Below are 15393 nucleotides of genomic sequence, written 5' to 3'. Positions count from 1 at the left end.
TGTCGTGATTTGAGCAACAAAATGTATTTGATCTTATCGTTCAAACGTAGACTGGTCAAATAAGAGAGAATAGATTGTCATATGTGGCCATAACTTGAGCTTGTAGTTGATGAAGTATATCAAGTTGATCTTTGCACACAAAATATATCAAGGAAACGTGTACTATTTTTGTAATTATAAGTGAAAAATATATAAATCAAAAATAGAAAAATTAAATCAAATGTCAATAACTAAGACGATTTTATGAAATTATCTTAATTCTTAGGGACAGACCGACAGAGTATGTTTACTATATGTAGCCAGTGTAGGTGATTACTCGAAAATTCTACCAACAAATCAATATAATTTATAACAAAGAAAAAAGAGTGTACAATCCTTAATGTTTTTATAACTATAACCAACCAGTCAACCAAATAAGAATATGATTGAAGAATATAAAGAATGAGCTCATTAAATTGAAGAAGAAACAAGACGAAGCATTTTCTTCAATATGCTGACAAATTATTCTAATTTTTGATATTTAAAAAAAGAATAAGAAGAAGAAACACATTGCTCATAAAGTTCTTGGAAGCTGCTTATTCCTTATATTTAGTTGAATATTTAAGCCTTCAATTCTTATTTTTATTTTATCTTTTGGGTATTCTTAATCATAATGTCGTAGTAACAAATGGATATATATATATATATATATATATATATATATATATATGGCTTATCGTTTCTCAAGCTGCCGGAGATAATTTTATCTCCGGCTACTAAATCATAACCGTATAAAGATGGATCAATGGTAATAAAGGAAAAGATAGAAAAATGGAATCATAACCATTCAAAGGTGAATCAATTAATATAAGGAAATAAGTAAACAAAACGACGTAGTTTTGGAATGGCCGGAGATAAATTTATCTCAAATTGCAGGAGAAATATTTTCCCCGTATATATATATATATATATATATATATATATATAAATTATCTATATTTGCTATCAAAACGATGCCGTTTTAGATTGAAAGAATAAAAAATTATAATGATAAATTCTATTATAATCTATTCAATCTTAGAATAAATTATAAGGATTCGTTTTTTCTGCAGTTACTGTGGATAAGTTATCCGCAATAAGTTCAATAAGATGTCGTTTTGGGGCGAAAATCATAGTATTTTTAATATTTCAATCCCAAAACGACGTCATTTTGAGAGTAAATGTAGATAACTTATCTGCATTAACTTTAGAAATATTTTTATGAAATTATAATTATAAAAATACCTTAATTTTCGTCTAAAATAATATCATTTTAAGTTCAATGGAGGTAATTTATCTGTATTTACTGAAAAAGAAAAACTCTATATGTAAACAATAATTGAAGACATTAATTTTATAATTTTTTTGGGGTAAGAAAAAGGATGAAAAAGCCCATAAAAAATGGGGGAGATTACATCAAGTTAACAAGCTTGTAAGGACTCGCATTACATTGGATTCATCCTCACCCTAATAACCACCGGAGCTTCTCGAAGGATCTTGAGCCCCTGTGAATTATATAAAACTATTTTAAAAAAATGAGTTTATTTTTAAAGTAAATAAGCATTTAGAATATATTATATTTTTATAGTTCATTTCAACTCAATTTTTATGTTATGTATGAATCTGACTTACTTTCTAATTTTAATTAAAACTTTACGTATTACAAGAAGGGATAAGATATTATTACTATCAAATAATGTTTTTTTTTTTTTTTTTTTGATAACAACCAAATAATGTTATTATCATATCTTAAATGTTAATTTCTGTCAATCAACGGTTATCATTTATTGCGAATTAATAATTAATTAATGAGTTTGATTCGCAATAAATGATAACCGTTGATCAGCAGAAATTAATAATAAGATATGATAGTGACATTGGTAATAACATTATTTTATAGTAACAATATCCTATCCCTTACAAGAATACTAATTATTTATTTAAGCAGAAGAAGTCACATTGTCACTTGACATATGTGGCATTATATGATTTGAAGAAGCTTTGAAAGATGCTGCCATGTCATCATTTAACATTATATATATGGTATTAGATGATTTGATGACTCAACTTCAATATAATGTATATAAATTATATGCCTATTTAAGGGGAAAAAATCGCATAATTTTATGTTTAAGATCAATGGTTAATCATGGATATAAATATAATTAAGATTATACGGTATAAGTTCATCATTCAATTTTAAATATTAAGATTTATTATTCCCCTCCCATGATAAGTTATTCCTCCAATTTTAAATATTAAAGTTTTAATATGCTTCATTTATTAAAACTTAGATTAACTAGATGTTTTTGGTTTAAAAAAAATCACAAAATTATGGGTATGAAGATTTCTATAAGGTTTTCGTTTGATTTGCACTATGTGTATTGTAGCTTGTAACCATCTACAATTATCACAAAGGGAAACTGATTCTTAAGTTGGTCCAGAAACGTCACCATCTCTGCTCATGAATTTCCCATAAAATGTTTGCACAATAAAAACATCAGATGATTCAATAATTACTGAAGACCAATACACAACATTGCAAAAACATTTGAATAAATTTATATTCTGTAAGTATAGTTGTGACTTTTGACATGGACATTTTTTTTGTCCCAGGTGGGGCATTGGAGCAATCGTCTTTGGTGACTTTTATCATGAATGACAATAACAAAAAAACATTCTTATTTTGTGAGTGTTTAAGATTTAATTATTAACTGATAATGACATTGACCCTTTTTTTGGCTTCAAAGAGACTTCTACAACTGGATTCCTCACACACCTGAATGAACCAATTCCACTTCCCCCAACCGCTAATAACTTTTCAGTGAACATTTGTTTGCTAGTTTGATAAATAACAATGTTTTTTTTTTTTTTTTTAACTTTATTCTTTACCATTTATCTTAACCAAATGTGATATTCAAACCTTATATCTAATAACTCACATCTTAACCATACGTGTGATGTCATGGCTAAATATCAGATCACATATATTTACTTTCTACCGCATAAGGATTGAAAGCAGTTTCATTGAACAATTCAAGCTTACACCATGGTATAAAATATGGGTTCGCTTTTTTTCATGTCACATGACAAGACCATTTTTTTGCACACACAAATCAAGTGTGGGTCCCACGCTTAAAAAAAAAAAGTCAAACCAAAATCAGGATACGACGCCGTATCCTCAAGATACGTTGCCGGATCCTTGTTGCAGAAATGAACAGTGTCATTCCTGCAACATGATTCTTATATTTCCCATAAAATATGGTTAAATTTTCAAATAAGATCAAAGAAAGAGAAATATGAATACCCTTTGTCTAGGTCCAATAAGTTGCACCATTTACAAAGTCTGAGAAACCGCCAAATGATCAGATATGAAGCCTAAATGATAAAGAAACAAACATATGGAGCCAATCAGTAAGAACTTTTGACCTGTTCAGCTCTAAAAACTGAAATTTTTCAAGGCTCACTCACTACCCTTCCTCCATATAAATGTCCAAACCAGCACAAAGAAAACCATAACAACCAACCTTAAAAGAATTACACTTATAAGCTTAAGAAAATTAAGGAGGCAAAAGGAAAATGGCAAGAAAGAGAAAGGTTGCTGAAGCAGTTGAAGAGAGCAATCCATCTGAGGCAACAATGGAATGGAATGAGGTGATGAAGGAAGCTGCAGCACTAGGAAGTGCAAGGAGATCCAGAAAGAGATTTGTTGGTGTAAGACAAAGGCCATCAGGAAGATGGGTAGCTGAGATTAAAGATACCATTCAGAAGATAAGGGTTTGGTTAGGTACTTTTGATACTGCTGAGGAAGCTGCTAGAGCTTATGATGAAGCTGCTTGCTTGCTTCGTGGTGCCAATACTAGAACAAACTTCTGGCCTTGTTCTCAATCTTCCTCAACTCCTGCACTTCCCTCAAAGATTACCAATATCCTCCTTCAAAGGCTTAAAGCTAGGAATAACCCTTCCTCTCTTTCTTCTTCTTCTACTTCTACTTCCTCTTCCAGTTCTCTTTTTATCAACCACCAACAAAAGCAACAAGAAAATGCATATGGAGCTGAGTCAACTGATTTCTCAATTGACCATTTCACAGATTTCCTTAATGATCATGAAGATTATAGCACAAGCAACAATGAATTTAGTAATAATAGTGCACAAATTGATTACATCACAAGTAGTTTTGAATCATGTTTAACTGAAAAAGATGGCTGCAGGGAAAAGGAAATGGATTTGGAATGTAATTTCAGCAGTGTGAAACAAACATCAAGTGCTGCATTCAATTCAGGAAGGGAAAGAGAAGAAGACAGTGAAGAAGGCATTGATTTGAGTGCACAGGATTTTCAATTCCTTGACAATGTTGTTCCATCAAGTTACTATTCTCCTTTTGAAATTGCTGAAGAGATTGAGGAGCCTGTGGAGCCAGAGAACTATGGTGATGAGCCTTCAATGCTAAGGGATGCAATGAAGAGAATGAAATATGAGAGGAAGTTCTCAGCTTCCCTATATGCCTTCAATGGGATACCTGAGTGCTTGAAGTTGAAACTTGAATCAGGAAACAAAAAGGGAAAAGGACTTTCTGATCAACTAACCAACCTCAAGATGGCTTGTAGCAAAAACAAAATTGAGGGTAATAAGATGGATAAAGAATACATGGGAGCTGTGGATAGGAAAGAGGAAGAAAACCTACAAACATCAATTGGCATGGATTCCTCTTCTTCTTCTTCTTCTTCTTATTCATCCAGTTTTGATGGAGATCTGTTGTTTTGGAATTCACTTGATCTTCCTAATATTTGCTTTGTTAACATGCTGCTAAACGGTTCATTCAATTAGTTTCATGCATTTCTATGACTTTAGTGTATGCTAAGCATCACATATTATAACATGAGATTTCAATAGTAATCAAAAATATTTTCTAGTGATTGCAATGTAGTTATTTATATTTCCTTAGTTCTATATTGCTCATATTAGTAGTCAGATATTGAACACAGAAACTCAGCACATATTGAAACTGCCTTGAAAGAACTTCTCTTTCATCACCACCATTAATTTCTGGAAACAGGTAGCTCATCATCAATGGCCAAAAAAAGATTAACATTCTATGGACATTCTATGGTATTTGCCAACAAAAAAATGTAAATAGTGAGTACCACCTCTTTGAGTTTAATTTATTTTAACAATTTTGTATTAATAATTCTTGAAAACTAAATTTGATATTTTAGGAATTTTTAATTGTTGTTTGAAAATGTTGCATCATTTATCTAGCTTAAAGTACCAATCAAATGCTAACAATAGAATTTAAATCCTCAAAAATAGGGGTTCATTAAAAAAAATAAAAAATAAAGAGTTAATGACCTCGGTTATGAAAAAATCAAGAAACTAGAACATGAATTTGTTTGGATTAGATTGATGAGAAAGGAGTTGTAACATTGATGATATCCTCAAATTAACAATGAATGTTACTACCGTATAAAAACGTATGCATTGTTCGAGAGTGAAATTTTTTGTACTAAGGGACTTTTTTTTGTGGCTGTATTCAATGGCCTGTGTATGAAACTTCACGAAAAACAAATTGACAAAATATCAATTATAGCTATCTATTGGTCATCATTATGATATTGATGATATTATTTTTGTTAGGTTAAAAGTGAAATTTCAGCAATTTAATGAGAATATTGGCGAAGACATAAAATGGACAAACTCCAATACTTGTTTATTGGGGATTTTTTGAGTTCACTAAGTTCAGCAAGGAGTTGGTCTCTTCATATACATAAATTGATTTTCCAAAAAGCAATACTAGGGAATTAGGGATTGACTGCATTTTTTATTAGTACAATTATAATTTCAATTACAAGAGTACGATAATTATTTTATTTTATTTTTAGAAAAAATATTTATTTTTTAAAGGATGGTCATTTTAGTTAAAATTAGTGTATTTTATTTAAAATTTAAATTAAAAATATCACTTTCTCTCCCATAATTTTCATTGTATATTTTTTTTATCATTTAAAATGACAATTATATATCCTTTAAAAAGATGAACATTAATCCCTTTATTTTTTGGTAGATTAGTTATTTTATCCATAAAGTGTAAATATAAAGAAAATCAGCAACGTAAACTCAGTTGTTAAAGGGACAATCCTTCATATATTTTCCAGTTGTATAGTTTACCCATTAATTTTAGAATAATGCTTCATACACGTTCTAATGGTGCTTATACCGTTAAGATGTATTATATTTCCCAACTCTGTTTTTTTCTTACCATCCCTTACAACCATTTTGTTATGATTAGATCTAAATTAAATCAATGTGGCTCTCTCTTGAAGCCATTTTATAACCATTGATTTAATTTTAATTCAACAATAACAAAATTGATTGTAAGAGATGGTGAAGGAAAAAAAAAATGGTAAATATAACCTCCCAATTACCTTACAGTATTATGAAGTAGCAAAATCAAAGTACAAGGGTGTAATAAACTCATGCAGTGGAGGTAACATGTTTTTTTGGTAACAATAGCAAGTCATTTACAGCACTCGCTTGAATACCATACGCATCACTGTCAGTTGGGGGCTAATTCTTTCAGAACTTCACCAGATATTTCATTACATTGATAAAATTAGATTCACAATAAGAAAGGAACACCAAGTCAAACACCATAGTTAACGAAGCAAATCCCATATTTAGGATTGACTCATTATAACGTTTACCCATAGAAAAACGGTTGTAAAAACAGAGAAGGCAGGCTCAGACTGAAAAAGACACTTATATGTACAATGCAATCTTATTCACATGCAACATAAGACACATTTCAAGTCTCATCTGAGCCTAAGCTCTTTACTCTTTGCTCTAGAGAACCCGAAGTTGCGCAAGGAAAGCAGCACAAAGATCCAAGAAAAGAAACTGTGGACCCTGCACCCTTTGAAGATCAAGCAGATACTTTTCTTCCCGAGTTTTGTAAAGCTGTTAAATATGTTAAAAAAAGAATTTGAGAATATTCTGGAAAAGAATTAAAATACCCAATAATGAAAGAAGAATTAGTCTAATAATTAGAAAATCTCAATCTCCAAATGCATATAACACTGTCAAGAAAAGGCAATGATTTAAACATTACTAGTACTAAAAACATGGGATGGGGGGAAGGAAAATTATCTGAAGATTCTTCACATCACATGTAGCTTTACCTTTTTTTTGGCCATTCAACTATATCTTTAAACCACTTAACTTTAGCAAGCGATACTTATCTGACCATCAGCAAACGCTACTACCAAGGCTGTAATTTAAATTTTCTTTCTATATCAAATGCAGTAGAGATTATGATCTTAAAGTAGATTACCTGCACTTCAAATTTGACCACATTTGAACTAGCAACAGCATCATTCTCAACAATGCTGGAATCATCTACAAAGTAATGATTACTATGCACAGTATTGTTAACCATTCCTTCGTGATGACCAGGAATGCCAGCAACCCACCTGCACTTCATGTTGTAGTGTCCAATCTTCTTCCAACAAACATTTAATTCTTGCAGAGCTTTGAGGACCTCAGTCATTATTTCACGTGGATGGGCTCGAGACTGCACAAATTGACAAACAAGAAAGTAACTACCACAGACATCAAAACTATAATTTCTCATTAACAAAAATTCAAGAGCTATTAGATATAAATATAAAACCAATCATATGTCTTCATCTAAACAGCTTAAATTTTTAGGAGAGTTGGTTCTTGATATGGTATCAGAGCCTCTATGCCTCAATGGTACAGAAAAACTATTGTGCGTATGTTGGATACATAACCATTCATGACCTTTAACCTAACAATTTAAGTTTTTGGGAAAGTTTCTTCTTGACAACAGCAATATCTTATGTACAATATCCAAAAAGAAAAGAAATTACATAAGCAATGAATACCACAATCCAAACTTTCATAGAAGAGAAGGAACCAATTAGAGAAATAAAGACATCCAACAATTTTCTCAAAAAGCTATAAGTAGTGATGGGCACTGTACCTGAAGTCCAAGGGCCCATTTTCTTTCAACAGGGAACTGTGGTCTCAATCCGCCTCCCGGATAATCCATATAGCCTGGAAAGCGGTGCCCAACAACTGAAGAAGCTACTTCACTGGGATGTATTTGGTTAAAACCAGAGTCCTAAGCAGTCACATTATAAAACCAAAACTAATGAGTTTTGTTACATGGGATCCTGTTGAAAAAGGAAACAGACAAGGAAACATAATATCAACTAAGAATATGAAACCTACAATTCCATGGTTATAAGCTCCACAAAGAATCATGTTCAGCCTAGAAAGATAAATTTAATCACATGGTTTCCTGATAGGAACCTCACTCAAATTACAAAAAATACTTTGATGCAACTTAGATTACATCACCCAAAACCAGAATCCATCTAGCTCTTCCAAGGGCTAGCTTCCTCCCCACTCCCCACCTCTCTCAATTTTTCCTTGCCCTACTCTTCTTTTATTCTAAACTGAATTCCTTCTCTTCCCTCCCCCTCACCTGCCTCGTCGGCTTACAAAGTTCACCCCCCTCTTCCTCACATTTCCCATGCAACCTTCAACAGGAGTAGTTATGCTGTCCCTTCCTATCTACCTGGCTTTCACCCAAGTAATGTGATGGTGCCTATCATTTACTCATATCTCAAATACTCATACAGTATATAACAAGCAACCAGATTGCATAAGGATACAATTTACACAAATGTCACAAAATATGTCTTCTGAACCATTAGATAACCTAAATCACTTCATTAGAGACAGACTACCGATGAAATGTTAAGATAATAAGGTGAAAAGAAACTCACCATGGACTCTTGAAACTCAGCTCCAAGATAGCCACTGGAAACACGGAATCGGTTGTCGTATAACAAATAGTATGCTACGGTACCCTGAAATATATGAATATTAGTAAAAGAAAATCTGGCATATATACAAGGAGAAAATGCAGGGCACAAACCTCATTTTGTATCCTGTTGCGAAGAGATTCAACCAATTGATTCCTGTCAAATCCCATACTCACCACTTCCTGAAGGATCTCCTCATCAATCTACAAAACCATGATATCGGTTAGTTTATTTTTTGGATTCTATATATATATATATCAAGTAACATACACCTTAGTATCCACAATGTGTAAGTGTAAACTGTAAAACTATGAATAACAAAGGCAGAAAGTAGATGAAAAGAAACCATAGCCCTCAAGACATGTGGCTTGCAAAGTTACTCCAGGCTTGAAAACAAGCATTCTCACATAAAATTAGTATTTTTTAACTACACAATAAAAAATAGAGCAAGCGTTCTCATAAACCCAAGAATATCATTTGCAGAAGAATGAAATTGGAGAAAAAAAGGGGATAACCCAATAACGATATAAAAACAAACCTTTTTGGCCTGTTGCATTGTATCTGGTGGTGGCACAGCTAAATATCGCGGAAGACGAGCTTGGAACCATGGGTGTTGACGGATCTCAGGTATGGTCATCCTCTTCATAGGATCAACCACAAGCATCCTTGGTATCAAATCTCTAGCACCAGGTGATAGATGACTAGGAAGAGTGTATATTCCTCCCTAAGAAATAATATGTTGTAATAAAATCTCTTTGAGTATAACATCATTGAAAGAATGAATCTGATTTGGATTATGTGGTTCTCAAAAAATACTATTAATATATTAATGTAGAACAAGAACAACGTCAACATTAATATAAAATTTGAAAGAATTTAATTCAAAATTGACAAGGGATTATAAGGCTAGTATTATATTAATATATAATAACATACAATGATTTAATTAATTAAATAAATAAAACTAACATCAACATTACTTTTATTTTCTTGAAGAGATTTGGAATGTTTTCATCATCAAAAGGAAGGGTGCCACATAGAAGGGCATATAAAATTACACCGCAGCTCCAGACATCTACTTCAGGTCCAGCATACAATTTCCCAGAGATAACCTGTGAAAAATAAAAGAGTGACCAAAAAATATGAATCACAAGAGACGGAAAATATATATTCTTGAGAATAATAATAATAATAAATAATGATAATCATCGCCGCCATCGTCATCATCATCATCATGTTTACATTACAAATCAAAGAATTCCAAACCTCAGGAGCTGCATAGTTTGGGCTTCCACAACTTGTCTTAAGAAAGTGGCCATCACGCATGATGTTGCTCAAGCCAAAATCAGCAATCTTGACATTACATTTGGAGTCCAAAAGTAAATTCTCAGGCTTCAGATCTCTATGGACCACCATATTCCTGTGACAGTACTCCACACCGGAGATTATCTGCTTCCAAAACAGAAATCAGCTTAAAAATCTGCAACAAGTAAAAGTTTCCAAGTACACAAAACAGTAAACAATCTTACCTGCTGAAAAAAATTACGCGCTTCATCTTCTTGCAACCTACCCTTTTCTACTATGTAATCAAAGAGCTCTCCAGATTTCACATACTCCATAACAACATATATGTCAGTTGGAGTTTCTATCACCTCATAAAGTCGTATTATATGAGGATGCATGAACAATCTTAAAATTTTGATTTCTCTTCTCACTGCAACAAATTTTGATAAAAGCAAAAGAGGTAAAGATGGTGAGCATATTTAATAAAAAACATTGACCTGGAGCAAACATGCAGATTTTGTAAACTAAAGCATAAGGAAATCTTCTCGTCAAACTCCACAGCAATAAAAATATATGGACAACATATGTTAAAAAATACATGATGTTCTTGAAACCATAATTATAAATCAATATTCACAAAACAAAACAAAAAATACCACAAAAGAATTGGAAAATCTAAAATTTAGAAGTGAAAAAATAAAGGCCCAAAATTAGATGAAGATTAAAAACAAATGAGAAAAAACAATAAAAACCTTTTTCTTCCATTTCCATGTTCTTTATCTTGCGACGGTTAAGGATCTTGATGGCAACCTTATGACCAGTCAATACATGTTCTGCAATTTTCACCTTGCCAAAGGATCCAATGCCAAGGGTTTTTCCCATTTTATAATTTGGTAGAAACATGTCCAGGCCTCCACCACCACCTCGGCCAGTCGGTCCGTCCATTTTTCAGTCTAGAGTCAAAATTATAAAAAGAAACATCAACATCAACAATAAAACAAAACAAACAATCATGTACAAGAAAGTACATCTACATGCATAAACAAAAGCAAAATATATTGAGGAACAGGCACAAAATTATGCAAAAGTTGTCACAAGGGTTTTACAACACCTGTACAAATTTAATTGTCACCTCAACTGTCCTTTTCAGAGACTGCGAGGACCTATAATCCAATCCAACCTTCCCCAATGAGGGAAGGGTCTAGAAAAAGAGAGGATAAGCTCCCGTTGTGTAACCCACACCAATAGACTGGACAAATAAAAAATAAAAATCGCAACCCTGCTACATAAAGTCTTCGCAACCAAAAAGTGCTATTTATGATAAACACCAACAGATGGGTATATCAAGACAGATATACATGGCAGGAAAGTGAATCATAACTTGATAAAAGAGCGTCCAGAATGCCATTACAATTAAGAACAATTGCCTCAATTATTGTTGCAATTAAAGAAAATAAGATCATGGCTAATTGTATTTTAGGACAAAATTCAACAACTTTCTATTCTAAAATAAATTTTCTTCTTTTATCAGAAAAAGAAGAAAACTCAACAATATATGCACTGACAAAATCATTACTAATAATGAGAGTAAACTGCAAAAGTTTAAAAAAGAAAAAAAAAATAGTAACATTGTAACATCTTTCCTTTACTTTTTTTCATTGGTATTGCACATTCATAAGGGAATGAGACATGGCACGATGGGAAGGCAGCTGCCATGTGACTCATGCCACCCTTTCTAGTCACAGAAAAAATTGCTCTATGCTCACAGGGCTAAGTTTGCGTACCTGGCCCTCCCTAGACCACACAATGATGGGAGCCTTGTGCACTAGGAACTGCACACCTATCTGTTAAACTCGTGAGGCCATCTATCTTAAGGGGAGATAAAGGTGCCACTAAGCACAGAGGGTATAAGCAGCCAGATAAGTTATATACACATTTACTTTCCCCAAGGTAGCCAAAGGTGAAAGGCACCCTTAAGGTGCTACGGAAAAATGTACACACATCACCGAACGATGTAGAAGCAAGATAGTCAAAACCAAGATCTGAACTGATTCGAAACAGGAGGGAAACACGTAAAACGTGTGATCGTAACACGGATCGTAAGATCCTACCTAGGATACAAAATATATTCAAGCATAAATTGAACAACTAAAAATTAAATTAAAATTAAATTGAAGCATCAGAAGAAGGTAAAATCCCCCACCACCAGCAGTCCCAGACAAACTTGAAGACATAGCCAATGCAGCATAAGCCCACAAGAGATGCCCACAACAGCTCCCAAAAGCCAAACCCAGCCAATAACAGAGCTTCCACCATCAGTCCACAAGCACTCACAAGCCAAGCCCAGCCAAACAGAGTAGTATGAGGAGAGAAGAGGCCAAATGCAGCCGAACCAGCAGCACCCACAAGCCACAAGGCAACACCCATTCAGCACCACGAACGGAAGCAGAAACAAGATGGGCTGCAATCTTCAAGTTCGGCTGGGACATCTTTGAATGGGTTAAGGTTTTGTGGGTTTTCTGGTTTTTTGGAGCAAACCGAACCAAACACTCAGCACAGTGGGATCGTCTAATCCCACCGATCGTATGAACCTGCACAGCAATCCCGCATGATGACACCAGATCGTGTTCAAGAGTGTACTTGGGCTTGGGCTTTTAGGTAAGGGGAAAACTCGTAGGATCGTGCAATCGTAAAAGTAAACTCTCAATTTTAACTACGTTGGTAGAAGAGAGCCCACTCTTAAAGCCAGGCTGTTAAGATTAGAGAGCATCTACTTCTAATGGGAATTCCGTGTCTCACACCCAGCCAATGTGGGACTCACGCTCCAATATTATCAACCATGAAGAAAAGCATTAACAATAGAAAAGGAAAAAACAATAAGTTCACTCCTAAAAGAAAAGATATTAAGAGGAGAGGGCCTCTATTTTAAACGGGAGCTCCATGTCCCACAAACGTGGCACTCATGCGCCAATATCAACCTTGAAGAAAAGCATTAACAAGGAAGAAAACAATAAAAGATTTGACTATTTTGCATTAATTTTCCTCTTATATTAACTACTCAAGCATATCATTAGTAGTAAAAACCAAAAAGAAAAAATTTAACGTTCAAATTACAAAAAACAAAGTTACTTTTACTAGTAAGAGTCCAGAGATGGACATCTAGTTACTCCCTCTGTTTTGAAATAATTTTTGGTAGAGGTTTTGCACAACAGGGAATAAAAAAGTCATTAAATACACTTAATTTTACAAAAATAGGACAACATTTGACTAAATTAACCTTTTACTACATTAATGCTGTCTCTAATCCCTTTTAGTGGAGATTCCATGAGACAAGCATAAAATTGAAAAAAAAAAACTAATTAACGGTTTAAACGAACTGAAAATTCTAAAGTGACAATTACATTGAAAATGAGGGAGTATTTTTCTGACATTCTGACTGCTTTACCCTGTTTTATTATCACAGTCATCAAGTTAAACAGGTGGGCTCTTAGGGTATTCTACGGTTATCAATAAGAAGCACCCGAACGTGGCACAAAAGGCGCGGCAATTAACTAACTGAATGACTAATCCCTTCTGGCGCCTTACCTCATGCACGCCTTTTTTGTTTTTTTTGTAATAAAGAGGGGCAAAAGCCCCAAACCTCATGCACGCCTTTGACTACACTGTTCTTCTAAATTTTTCAAATGTTAAACTGCTAAAAGTTTATCGGCAACAGATTTTTCAAATGTTCTCACCTACCACTAACCACCAGCTAATGTTCCACTGATTGTTAAGAATAAGAACCCTAAATTTTTACATATATAAAAAAAAGATTTGTTCAACAAAGCATCTACTACTAAAAGGTAGGTAGCTTACAATTATATTTCCCTAATTATAAAAACCGTAATGGGAAAATCAATGGAAATAACAATACAGCGTGATGAAAACAATCAATTTGAATTAATTGAAATAGGAAAAACAAAGAAAGCAAGATCAACAAAAAATCTTCACAATCATAGTCATTCCTTATCAACATGCAAAGCAATCCAGAACCCCAAATCTGAAAACTAGCAACCCTTCCGATCGAATACGCATCACTTTTATTTCAAAAAAAGAAAAAAAGAAAAGAAAAGAATCTTAGCACGAAAAATGAAAACGAAATTAACGAAAAAGAAAAATACAATGGAGAAGGGTGAAGGCTCACCAGGGTGTTGCTGGAGTGAAAGGAACTTGGAAGTAAAGAACGATGAGAGAGGATGCTGAGATTGAAGGCCTCAATGCAGAGAGAGAAACCCTAAAATTGAGAATTGGAATTACGAAGAAGAATAGGGAAACAAACCATTGCGTTTCTCCTTCAATGCTTGCATCATCTGCATCGGCGCAATATGCGAATACGTACGGTGCGTTTTGGTGCTTGAGTTACAAAACCACGTATACTATTTTTTTTTTTGGTAGACAAACCACGTATACTATCTATCTTACTCACAAGTGAGATTGTGACTACAACCTCAATTTTAAAACTTAACTATGGCTTTAGGTATAAAGTATAAATTAGTGCATTATCCGTATGCACGTAGAAAAAAATCGATTTGTTTATTTCATAAAAGTTAATGTAACTCGTAAAAATGTATCTTTGTATTTGTATTTTAGTTTATTTTGTGATCATTCAAAATTTACAAAGTTTAACTCAGCTTCTTTTAATATTTCTTAAAGTTTGACCTTTATTTATTACAATCAAATTTACAAAATAATAATAAATAATTATCTTTTTGTAAAGATTTGTGTTGGTACTATATGAAATTTTATAAATCTTTATTTATAAAAATTAAAAATCTAATTGTAAAAGAAAAAAAGGCAAAAATTTTATTTTAATTATAAAAATCTGTTGGCAGGTCGGTCCCCGAGATTGAATTCAGTTCACCACCTCTAACTGTTAGCATTTTATACAACATGTAATAAGTTTTTATATTTATCCACACAAACAAGATTTTTATAGTTGCGTCTAGGGTTTTATATGAGATGAACTTTCATTTATCACAATCGTATTTACAAAATAATTATTTTTTGTAAGGATTTATATCGTTAGTATTTGAAATTTTATAAATTTATATTTACAAAAATTGAAATCAGATTTAAGAATTTAATTATAAAAGAAGAAGGGTGAAATTTTAATTTAATTATAAAAATGTGTTGGCATGCGGGGGCTATTTTTTATATTTTATTTAAATTTAAAATTTCTGAATATTCACTTTTTTTAAAGGAC

At 32.9% G+C, this 15393-nt stretch overlaps 2 protein-coding genes across 2 annotated transcripts; one reads left to right on the top strand and one right to left on the bottom strand.

The window, feature by feature from the left end:
- The first annotated feature begins 3597 nt into the window (after positions 1-3597).
- LOC133309258 (ethylene-responsive transcription factor ERN2-like) lies at positions 3598-4845 on the top strand. The gene has a single exon (XM_061510013.1). The coding sequence runs from the start codon at positions 3598-3600 to the stop codon at positions 4843-4845; it is 1248 nt and encodes a 415-aa protein (XP_061365997.1).
- Positions 4846-6550: 1705 nt separating this feature from the next.
- Positions 6551-14498, bottom strand: LOC133309187 (SNF1-related protein kinase catalytic subunit alpha KIN10). Its single transcript, XM_061509927.1, has 11 exons — positions 14335-14498; positions 10904-11104; positions 10397-10581; positions 10134-10316; positions 9848-9979; positions 9406-9591; positions 8981-9070; positions 8829-8912; positions 8018-8158; positions 7346-7585; positions 6551-6972 (listed from the first exon to the last, which is right to left on the bottom strand). Exons 2-11 carry the CDS (start codon positions 11094-11096, stop codon positions 6859-6861), a joined length of 1548 nt encoding a protein of 515 aa, XP_061365911.1. The 5' UTR covers positions 11097-11104; positions 14335-14498; the 3' UTR covers positions 6551-6858.
- Between the last annotated feature and the right edge of the window lie 895 nt (positions 14499-15393).

This window comes from Gastrolobium bilobum, unplaced genomic scaffold (assembly GCF_033153095.1).
Source record: "Gastrolobium bilobum isolate Gb01-03AN ecotype WA unplaced genomic scaffold, APGP_CSIRO_Gbil_v1 utg7600, whole genome shotgun sequence".
In the NCBI taxonomy this organism is placed as follows: Eukaryota; Viridiplantae; Streptophyta; class Magnoliopsida; order Fabales; family Fabaceae; genus Gastrolobium; species Gastrolobium bilobum.
This window is presented reverse-complemented; position numbering and strand designations above follow the sequence as displayed.

What these genes read in the sequence shown, in the direction of transcription:
- LOC133309187 (XM_061509927.1), bottom strand. Translation starts at nt 11,096, where the DNA reads ATGGACGGACCGACTGGCCGAGGTGGTGGTGGAGGCCTGGACATGTTT. An exon ending in CATGGAAATGGAAGAAAAAG is followed by an intron (nt 10,582 to 10,903) that starts GTTTTTATTGTT and finishes AATTTGTTGCAG; the next exon opens with TGAGAAGAGAAATCAAAATT. An exon ending in ATCTCTTCAAGAAAATAAAA is followed by an intron (nt 9,592 to 9,847) that starts GTAATGTTGATG and finishes ATTATTTCTTAG; the next exon opens with GGAGGAATATACACTCTTCC.
- LOC133309258 (XM_061510013.1), top strand. Translation starts at nt 3,598, where the DNA reads ATGGCAAGAAAGAGAAAGGTTGCTGAAGCAGTTGAAGAGAGCAATCCA.